This window comes from Malaclemys terrapin, chromosome 1, assembly GCF_027887155.1.
Source record: "Malaclemys terrapin pileata isolate rMalTer1 chromosome 1, rMalTer1.hap1, whole genome shotgun sequence".
Taxonomy (NCBI): Eukaryota; Metazoa; Chordata; order Testudines; family Emydidae; genus Malaclemys; species Malaclemys terrapin.
Window position 1 is genome coordinate 314,595,858 of NC_071505.1, and position 11,509 is coordinate 314,607,366.

The 11,509-nt window shown below is 42.1% G+C and overlaps 1 protein-coding gene across 2 annotated transcripts in view; it reads left to right on the forward strand.

The window, feature by feature from the left end:
• The window catches only part of ARHGAP20 (Rho GTPase activating protein 20), a 113,285-nt gene extending 102,997 nt beyond the window's left edge, over nt 1-10,288 (forward strand). For both annotated transcript variants that reach the window (XM_054015509.1, XM_054015511.1), the window contains 4 exons: nt 3,416-3,525; nt 4,558-4,747; nt 6,689-6,803; nt 7,636-10,288. In XM_054015509.1, coding sequence (XP_053871484.1) covers nt 3,416-3,525; nt 4,558-4,747; nt 6,689-6,803; nt 7,636-9,386 — 2,166 coding nt within the window. In that variant the 3' untranslated portion in view covers nt 9,387-10,288. The remainder of the gene's footprint in view (nt 1-3,415; nt 3,526-4,557; nt 4,748-6,688; nt 6,804-7,635) is intronic.
• Nucleotides 10,289-11,509: the final 1,221 nt, after the last annotated feature.

Below are 11,509 nucleotides of genomic sequence, written 5' to 3' on the forward strand. Positions count from 1 at the left end.
AGTGGCTATGACTCACGGGTGTGAGTGTAAATGCTTGCAGCGCTGTACTAATCACCTTGTCAAGTGGCCGATCCTCTCCATTGTTGTGACGGCTGCAGGAATGCGGAAGTGCCGGTTTCAAAGCTCGTACCACAGAGAAAAGCAAACAGTTTGCAGCTTGCTTTGAGTGAGTAAATGAATGAGCAGGGGGCCGGGAGTTCGGAACTTGCAAAATAGAGAGCTGACATGCTCCAAAAAGCACTCTCTCTCCCCCCACACTCCCCGTCACAATCCACCCCACCCCACCCCACGTTTTGAAAAGCACGTTGCAGCCACATGAATGCTGGGATAGCTGCCCATAATGCACCGCTCCCAACACAGCTGCAAATGTGGCAAGTGTGGCCGCACCACTGCGCTGGCAGCTGTCAGTGTGGACAGACTGCAGTGCTTTTCCCTACTCAGCTGTATGAAGACAGGTTTACCTCACAGCGCTGTACAGCTGTAAGTGTAGCCAAGGCCAGAGAATTTTTCACTTGACCACAGCTCAAAGAGCCGAGAAGCTCTTGCTGCCATTCCTGATGCCTATGAGTTGTTGCCTCTCATCATGTTGAAATGGTCTGCCCTCTAGTGGTTGGAGGTCTTAAAATGTGCTGCTGTTACTACTGACAGTAAATGGAAATTCTCCATTAGCTCAAGAGATCTTGAACAATTCAAGGAGTGAAGTTAGATCCCTGCATTGGGGTTTGCACGGAATCAGATTCCTCCTTGTGCTGTGCTGCTGCTGTTAATGTTCACTGGAAAAAAGAGACGCTCTCTGGATAACATGAAGACATAAGGAAAAGCACACCAGTTCCTTTTAAAGAAATCAAATGGTGGTTGTGGGAAACCGCATCTACTGGTTTTGGAGTATACGGAAGAGAAGAATATTTCCACCTGAATGTGGAATAATATCTGTGCTTGTAAAGATGGTGAAATATCTTCCCCAAACTTCTGCACAAAAGTGTTTTGGTTTCACTCTTACAAATTGTTTGACACTCCAGATTTTGTTTTTCTGCACAATTTGACATGAGTTTCTTCGTCTTCAGCTAGAACGTGTGAAATTTGTATTTTCAATATCAAAGCCATTGAATGAATTTGACTCATGCTTGCACCTTTGCACAGGAAACACCACTTAAACCCTCAAAATAGTGCCAAAATGGTGCTGATCCTCTGCCCTGGCATACGCTTCACCTCACTGTGCCCATTTTTCACATCACAATAGGGTTTGTTTTGTTTGTGGAAAAGTGGCCTGTTTGAGGTTTAAAATAAATATATGAAACAGGGCAAAATTTTGGGGGTGAAATGAGCCCCCTTATTTTGTTTGTAGCAAAAAGGGGGGGAAGCATTGTAGTACTTTTTTCCATTTCATTGCATCTAGTGCTCAATCCTGCAAAGTGCTGAGCAGTGTGGCCCTCACCCAGCAAAGCATTTCAACATGCGCTTAACTTTAAGCATATGAGTTACCCTATTGGCTCCAATGGGACTATTCCTGTGTCTCCTCAAGTTAAGCAACTGCTGAAGTGCTTTGCTGGATCGGGACCCTGTTTATTACTGCAAATTTTAGGTGGAAATCATAATTTTCATTGCAGTCGTCCCAAAAATAGATGGGGAAAGAGGGTGTACATGTCTGATGTCAAAGAAAAGCCTGTTTTGTGTAATATGCATCATAGAGATGGTTCAAAAGTTCGTGTGGTAAAGCATGACCCCATTTAAGGCTGGCAAAGTCAGTGGGATCTGCTGAGTAAGTGCTAATTGTACATTTAAGCTGCTAGGAGAGTGAATTTTCCTGCCACTTGAAAACTAGACAGAAAACTGAATTCATGTACCGTGCTCTGGGGGGTCTCCTCCCTTGATTCACCTTGCTTTAATGTTCTTTGGAAGTGCCCACCTCAGACCTTGTATGTGAAGAGTTTCCCCAAGGTGTGAATCAAACATCAGTGAAGAATATTTCCTGCCACTTGAATGAGGGAGCCATGCAATATGCAGCTACTCTGGTTCATTATAGGAACACTGGAGACCAGAACTGAGCTTTGTGTCTGTAATTCAGGGAAGTACAAGCCTTATTTTGAAGAGAATGAGCAGGCAGAACTAACTTACTTTAATTTTTGTCATCAAAATCAATCTGTTCGTTGGCAGTCCTGTGACAGTCACAAACTGAACACAAAATAATTAGTACATAAACACATGGTAATATGGGCCTAGTTCGGCACCACTGAAGCCAATGGAATTTTTACCAGTGATTTCAATGGCTCAGGATCAGGCCCTATAGGAAAATTATTGTAAAACTTATTGCTTGTCTACACTAGAAATTTGTACCGCTTTAACTGTACTGGTACAGTTAAGGTGCCACTGCCAACTTGTGACTGCAGTTATATCAGTATAAAGGTGTTTTATACGAGTGTAGCTACTCCCATACAGGAAGGAGAATAACTGTACCAGTATAAGGCAACAGAGGGTCCTGTGGCACCTTTAAGACTAACAGAAGTATTGGGAGCATAAGCTTTCGTGGGTAAGAACCTCACTTCTTGCATCTGAAGAAGTGAGGTTCTTACCCATGAAAGCTTATGCTCCCAATACTTCTGTTAGTCTTAAAGGTGCCACAGGACCCTCTGTTGCTTTTTACAGATTCAGACTAACACGGCTACCCCTCTGATACTTGTACCAGTATAAGTTGCCTTTATACTGGTATAACTACATCCACACTAGGACTTTTAACTATTTTGGTTAAAAATTACCACTCCCCAACCAGCGTCGTTTTACCATTAAATCTTATAAGCATAGACCAGGTCTTACTGTGACGTGTAGGAAAGCAGCTATGCTTCTGTAAAAAGAAGAACAGGAGTACTTGTGGCACCTTAGAGACTAACAAATTTATTAAGGTGCCACAAGTACTCCTGTTCTTCTTTTTGCGGATACAGACTAACACGGCTGTTACTCTGAAACTATGCTTCTGTAGTCTTCTCTTCATTCTTGGAGTGCAGCAAGGGTGTGCTCCTTACTTAGCCAGATCTGTGACAAGCACTGTAAACATTTTGCAGGGATAAATGGGGATTGAAGATAATTAGATGATTAGTAAACTGCAGGCGTCTCACAGTATCCAAATAACTGGCCCCTGAGCTAATTCTCTGGTAAAGTGAAAACAGATAAAGCATTAGAAATGCATCCCGTTTGACAGAAAAGGTTCAGGAGAGGGTATGAAAATATTAATCCTAAACATAATGCAAAATTTTTCTTAATGTTAAGAGATTTACTGCTTGACTTAGCGGCTCTGTGGAATAAAATGCACACCAGCCAGTGCTGTCCCACCAATACATTTTCTCAGATCTGTGTAGCTTATCTTTTTTCCCCACCCACACTGCTAGCTCACATGTTTTTATTGTTCCTCTCTTGGAATAAGGATTTTCTTCGGAACATCCCAGGCAGCATTTTTTCATCCCAGCTCTGTGATAAGTGGGTCTCTGTAATGGATCAAGGGAACCATGAAGAGAAGATAAAAGACATCCAAAGGTAGAGTTATTTATATTGCAAAAAAGTGGAATCCTGCAAATTAGACTTTTGACAGGCCCCAATTAAGGAAAGCGTTTAAATGCATGCTTAAATTACCCCCAATTCAGGAAAGCACATAAGCACGTGCTCAAGTCCCATTGACATAAAGGGACTTAAGTACACGCTACAAGTTAAGCACATGCTGAAGAGCTTTCCTATATAGGGTGCTTTCCTAAATCATGTTCTCGGTACCTATGTGCCTGCTATGGGAGTACGTGCCAGTAAGCAGATTCCAATCATTTCCTTTCACCAAGACCACAGGAGAGTGTTTATAAATATGCTCCCGAAGACCAGGACTTCTGCCTGCTACCAAAATAGACTGAGTTTGTTTTGGGTGGTGCAGGAGCTTTGGCAAAAGGGGTGCAGCAACTATTCAGTTCCACTCTTTTTTATTTTATTTTATTTTTTTGCATTCGTTTCAAACTTCAGTGACTGTTGTGAAGCCGGGATTGTGTCATAGTGAAATATCGGAGTCTGGCAATGGTGGAAGCCCTGTTGATGAGGATATTAAAATTAGACTGGGCAAAGCACTAGTCCATGCAGGCAGGAGGGTGGACTAAGTGACCTATTAAATGGAGCTCTGCCAATTTACGTTAACAACTGGGTATCCAGAGCAAATGACTGAATTTTGCAACTGAGTGAACCAGTGAGTTGACAATTGAACAAAAGAACAAATAAAAATCACAAATGGTACATGTGTGTTTATGTGACAATGCAGTGTTCATTATTTCTTAGACTAATTTACAGTATATCAGCAATTGTTCTGAATTACACCATATTAGAGGAACGCACTGAAGTTTGAGTAATAAGAGCTCACTGTGGTACCTGCTGGGTCTTTTCTTAGAAGCTATTGAAATAGTAACTATTTCCTGCTCTAACCAGTAATCCACATTGCCTCCCTCCGATTTCTGTAGTTTCATCAGATGCTAACTCTAGTGAGTGGGGGGGAAGTGCTTTCTTAAATTGCTCTTTATGGGGTTTTTTTTCTTTCAGGCTAATAGAACAACTCCCCAGAGCCAATGTGGTTCTTTTACGTTACCTCTTTGGAGTACTACACAGTATAGAAAAGCAATCTGAAGATAACCAGATGACGGCATTTAATCTAGCTGTGTGCATCGCACCCAGCATGCTGTGGCCTCCTGCTCCCTCTAGCCCTGAAACAGAAAGCGAATTCACCAAAAAGGTGAGTGAAACCTCAGTTTTGCTAAGGAATCTCTATGTTCAGAAAGGTGATAATAATTAGCACCTACACAGATCAGTGCTTCGCCTCTTCAAAGCCCTCTGCAAACATTAAATAATTCATCCCCACTCTGCCCCTGAAACAGAGGGAGTGAGATCATAAATATCCAGTGCATTTGTAACAATCACTTCCTCCTAGGGATGCTGTTTGTTTAAGCTGGTCTTAGAACAGTTTTCTCTGTATAATCAGAGGAATGTAGGGTGAAAAAGGACCTCAAAAAATGATCCTGTCCAGCCCCCTGTACTGAAGCAGGACCAAATAAACCCGTAAGGTGGTCGGGGTGGAAAAGAAGGAGTTGGCTTAGGGCCTCGGGAAGCATTGTCCCCAAGGAGAAGATTGTAAATGGCAGTAGGGAAGGAGCCGAGTGGGATCTAAGCACAATCAATCTATCCAATTGCTTCCTTTGCAAGATGGCACTGCTGAAGAGGGTGGGATCTGGCACCATTTGGAAGCTGTTCATAAAGGCAACAATATGGATGAGCCTAATGAGAGCAGAAACTTGTAAATACTAGTTTGAAAATCCATCCATTGTAGGTTCATTTCCAGCTGTGGGGGAAGAAGGGTGTAGATGCAGAGACCCTGTAATGGCAAAATTGGAGGCAGTTGCCTAAAGGTAAAAGAAATTTCATCTGCTGGAAGCCCATTTATCCTTAGGGAACTAACCTAGTTCTTGAAGTGTGTGTTGCCGGGGGACTGGCTATTATCGTAGGGCGTGGGTGTGGTGATCTGGTAGGGGTTACTGTGCCATAAAGGCAGGAGAGTCCTGGCTACTGGGAGGTGAGGGCAGGTCAAGATGCGTGGATGGAGCAAGTGCCACCCAATTCCCCTCCACATATGCCCTGTCCTCCCAATGTGATCGCCTACAATGTGCCAGTTTCCTACCCTTCCTCTGGTCTGTGCTGCAGCCTGGGAGAAGTTGCTGACCTTGGAAGGCCATGGTATGGGTGTGAAGAACTAGTGCAGAAATGACTGCATGCCAGAGCCAGCGGGTGAGAGGAGGTAGCCAGGGAGCATGAGGCCTGCAGGGATGGTGTGGGAAGTGATCTAGTGCTTAGTGAAGGGGGCTAGAGTTGGCAGAGGCTCAGTCTGTGCAGAGAGAGAGCAGGACCTATGGTGAGGGAGGCTACAATGGTGGTGAGAGGGGAAAACACCAGGGTGGGGGGGGGGTGCTAGAGTGCTCATCTCTTATAGTGCAGAGCCCTTTATTACTCTTAGCATTAATATGAGCTCAGGGAGAGCAAGATTGGTTTCATAATGAGAGGTACCTACATGGGGCCATTCAGATGTTCCAGGGAGTCCAGAGTGACCTCTTATAGATTTGGCTGTTCCTTTATCAATCTCCTAACAGTTGTGTTGAGACCAATGGCTGGAAGTTGAAGCGAGACAAATTCAGACTGGAAATAAGGTGGATGTTTTAAGCGGGGAGGGTAATCAACCATTGGAACAACTTACCAAGAGCTGGTGGATTCTACATCACTGGCACTTTTTACATCACGATTGAATGTTTTTCTAAAAGGTCCTTAGTTCAGACAGGGAGTATTTGGGGGAAGTCCTATGGCCTGTGTTACACAGGAGGTCAGACTAGATTATCATAGTGGTCCCTCTGGCCTTAGAATCTCTGAAACATGTCCATAGGAGCCACCCATCTAGACCTGCTTTGGAACAAATCACTATCTGCAAAATTTAGCACATGCTGGGTAAATCCAAGGCAGGAGCACCATATACAGCATTGGCAGAGAGCCTGTAAAATGATATTTGGGAACAACCTTTTCATTCAAAGGAAAAGCACATAGGATTAGTTGGTTTTTGTTACCAATCTATACTCCTCTCAACTCAATAGTTCAAGATCTGTATAGAGATCTCATTGCCATTGATTTGTTGCAGGTTTCTGTTCTGGTACAGTTTCTAATTGAAAATTGCTGCAGGATTTTTGGAGAGGAAATTTCCACCCTCTTTGGGGACATACTGATACGATGTGACAACAGAGAGGATGGCTCAGGTAACATATGTTTCATTCATATTAGCTAAACCCAGCCAGTCAGAAGATTCAGTACATTCTTAGGAAGGTTGTTATTTTCCATTCATATAATCTGTCCATCCAAAATATTACCCAGATGTACACAGATGTGTACACAAACATGCACTCTCCCTTAGTCAGTGATGGTGATAGTTGTGTGATTTTTTTTTTATCATGCACCTTATACTATCTCAGTCACTCTTTTCGCTCCATTTGGCATGATCTACATAACTCACTTTGCCACTCATGAGTAATATGGTTGTCCCAAACTTCTCATGTATTCTCTCTAGTGTAATATGGCTAAATTCTCCCTCAATTACACCACTTTAAATCCATGGGCTTGAGTCTACTTGCTATGCCGTAACTGAAACTAGAACCTCTCATTATATATTGGCTATAAATCTTTTACTTTCTGGAGCACAATAAAATTACACCCTGGCTTCTTCACATATCAGAGCAATTGAATTGAATGTTCATAACATTACTGATTTAATAGCCTGTAATTAATGTATTATCCATAGGTTGATTACTAGGGAGTATCCATAAATCCATCCCTATTCAGCACAGCACTTAAGCTTGTGTTTAGTTCCCTATGCTGCATTGGGGGGCCTAATAAAATGAATTTCTATTCTATCTTAAAATGATCATTTTGGAAGAATTCTAAACTTTTCCCATTTGGCCAAGTGTCAGTTTTAGGGACTTTCCAAGGACAAACAATTACCAAAGGGAAAGAATACTTTTGAAACAAAATGTAACTGTGTCGTCAGTGTCGTTTGAGGATGGACATGCTAATGCTGCTTTCATCCTCTTGCAGATCTCTCTTCCTTTCATCTGAATGATTCTTCCTATGACAGTTTGGAAAACGAGCTGAATGATGATGTTGACTCTTCATTTAGTGACTTGCTCAAAAAACGAGGTCAAGATAACAGGAGCCGGGACTCAGTTTTGACTCTGAGTGATTGTGACTTGGACCAGCCTGAGGTGGAAGAAATTAAAATTCAGCTGCCACCCAAATCAAAACCAGTGCGAATTTCTACTGGATCACACCACGAATCTGCATTACAGGATCAATCTGAGAATGAGTCTCTTTGCTCCAGTACCTCTGGCTGCTCATCAGTAACAGTCCCTGATGCTCGCAAAAGCTTGAGAAGACAGAGACGCTGCTCAGAGCCCACGATTGGCCTTCTTGCCTCTAAATTCAGCCACATCAGTGGGGTTCATGAGAACGCAGTACGTAAAGCCAGCTGTGACGCAGTGCTGTCGCACGTAGATGAAGACTGTCTCAAGCAGCTTCGTTCATTACAGGTGGAAGGGCAAAAGCTTATTAATCAGAGTTTGGTTATGGGGATAGATGTGGGTCAGAGTGGCACCGTGGACCAAAATGGTGAAAAGAAAGACTTGTCCAATTGCCTCCTGCCCCCACCCCTGCTGAGATTAAATATTTGCTCAAGAACTAGCTGTTCTAGTTTATCTTCTCCCGGAACGTCCCCATCTGGGTCCTCAATGAGTTCCTTGGACAGTGCTTTCTCTCAGTTTTCGGACTATTCAGTATTTACTCCAACCGAGACCTCCTCGCCTTTGGATTGTGCTTTTCAGCCTCAAAAGAAACATGGAGAGCTTTCTCCTGAATTTAACCCTTTCTCTGGAGTACACCTAGTTGCTGGCCTCAGTTCTTTTCCTAACCAAGCTAGCAGCAGCAGCTCGGTTGGTGTTAGAAAAGAGAGTCAAAAAAGCCCTGTAACTCTTCATCCCAGCACATGGCTAAAGAACGGAGCCTCCACAATGAAAAATTGGACTCTCCGAAAAAAGGAAAGAGTGTCCAAGCAAGAGGAGAAAAAGAAGAGTGTTGTTAAAATAACTTTGGAACCACAAACGGATTCTTCGGATGCGTCAGAAGATAACTTATGTCAAGAACAACGGCAAGTTTTAAAAACACTTATGTCAACAGGAGGAATTAATGCTGCGGAAACAGTCCAGGAGGGCAACTTTTCTTCTTCCCGGGGGGGTGGACAGCTATGCAGCTCTCCACTTTGTGCAGGGGAAGCCAAAGACAAGAGACTAAAGGCGTTGGGGCTGTTGGCTGAGCAAAGCAAGGAGGAGGAAGAGGAGGAGGCAAACTCTCTATTTGTTCAGTCACATAAAAGACAGCTGTCCAACACTTTCACTCAGTGCACAAATCCAAAGGCTGAGCATGCCCATGAGCCAGAGGATGTTGTCAGTGCTGGACATGAACTTTTCATCAAGGACAGCTTAAGTAAGACTGTGATTTCCACAGACTTAGGTGGCCAGCAAGTGACAAACTCCAAGAACAACAAATCTTTGCCAAGCACTGAATCAAAAAATATTGATGATGAGTCCAAAAGGGGCTTCTCTCGGTCTCCAAAAACCACAAAGGCAGTTGATGACTGTTTGTTTAAACCTGATGTTAATAAATGTCTTCAGAAATCAGAGGAAGGGACCAAGGCCATGGTCCAAAATAAAAAGGAATGGCCAAACAAGCATTGCAGTGATTCCAAGTTTGAAGAGCTTGACCAAAGGTTTTTTGCCGAGGAGTCTTATGTTTAAAATCACCACCTTTGGGACTAATGTTGGATCTGCTTAGGGTTCAATACCCCAAGAAATGAACTTTCACGGCGGGGCTACAGAACTCATCCTGTCATTATGGGAATTATCAAAGTAACTTCCCCACATACTGATATTGTGATTAACTACCTTCCTAGAATCTGGGAAGGTCCCAGAAAATTGTTAAGAGAGGCACTCAGATCCAAGACACTAGTGAGTGCAGTAGTGTGTTTGACATAGAGGCCTCCTCTTGACCACTCGTGTTAAGCTTTGTAGATGTAAGTCCATGTCCTTTGTGGTTTTGATGCAGTATACATGGTCAGCATAGATTCCATAACTGTGGTATTCTACTACTGTTTTGAAACTATGATGGTTATTACTTTCATTGCTCTCCAAGGAAGAAGTGTCGTGCTTTGTATGTTAAGAAAGTAACTGTTCAGTAGTTCCAGTCCTCTCCGTCTTGCAGCAAAAGAAGAAAAACAATGTAAGCTTGAAAAAGAAGTGACATTAAATGCTGAAGCTTGTAACTAACAACTCCCAACTCTGTGTGTTTCGTTTATTGTACTCCATTGGGTGTTCTTTTTATGTTTAAGTTGTGAATAGTTTATTAATATTGCTGTAAAATGGCATGTATTATTGCAAGCAGAACACATGTAATTTTATTATGCGCTATCTAAATCATCTTATAATATATTTAAAGTAATGCATTATCTAAAATGCTTTGAGTTTGTATAATATATCTTGATAAATTTTGCTATTATATATGGTCTGAAATAAATGTGTATTTTTGTACTTGCAGAACTGCTGCTAACTTTACAAATTCCGTTTTTGTTGTTACGGCACTGGTATTGGTGTATGCATTCAATGCTGTACATTAAATAAAATCCATTCTGTCATAAAGTCAACCAAAACAATTTTCCAAGTAACCCTTCAGTTCTCTGGCTTTAAAGTCACATTTATTTACCAGTGGATTGTGATGTTAATGATGCTTCTTAAAAACCTACTTTGTTTTCCCACCTTTTTTTTTCTCTCTAGATTTTGACATTTGCTTCTGTAGTAAATGCTTTTGTTTTGTTTACTAGAAGGAGGTGGTATATTTCAGTTTTGGCAAAAGAGAACAAGCTGCAATGTGAATACAATTCAATAGAACTTTGGAGGTCAGGTCTATGGGGTTCTTTCTTGCCTAGTGATATCAATGGGAATTTTGCATGGGAAAGGATTGCAGGATTTAGGCTTTACTTTCTGTACAGCACCATGCATATAAAGTGTATCTCAAACATTGCAGAGCTCAACAACCTGATAATATAGTTAAAGAATAATTCCTCTTCCCCTTCTGCTATTCCCTAAGAGGCATATTCAAGGGAGAATCAGGTGTTTTCAGCTGAGCTCTAAAATGAAATGAAGAGTCAAGGATAGGGAGAAGCAAAAGGGCCTTTTCAGATAATGTTGTTTGTAGTGTTGTAACCAAGTTGGTCCCAGGATATTTCAGATAATAGACGTTTGGCTGGGTAATGGATCCTGTATGAATATTGGCAAGGTTTTACAGAAGGCTAGAAGGAAGGCCAGTGCTTCTGGAATGGTATTGATTCAGTTAGTAACGTTCCCTTTTTAAAAATGGCTTTCGCCCACTTCAAATAGTATTGATCAGTATAATAATTTTAACACTGTGTTGTATTCAGTCACACTGGGGCAAGATTCCAAAAGCACCAATGGGACTTAGGCACCTAAGACTCTGAGGTGTTTTTGAAAATGTTACCTGCTGTCTAATGCCACAAGCAGCTGCAAAGAGCAGTCTATGGAAGCACTGCACCATTTCACCAGGCAGAACAAGCAATCTGTCTGCATATCTGTCAGCTGGAATGACTAAATATGTTTAAGAATGTCTCTTGTATTGAAAATATCCATTCCAAGGCTTACTGTTTTGGGACCTGAACTTGCAAATAGTTTATACCCACGATTGTAGCTACATCTACAGAGACCCACTGAAGGCACCAAGACTTCAAGCAAGTAAAACTGTTTGTGGGATCAGGCTCGTAACCACCATCTGTTCTCTCTCATCGTCTCATATATATATATATATATACACAGTTATTTGATTAGAAGTGTAGTATACAAAATCTGACCTT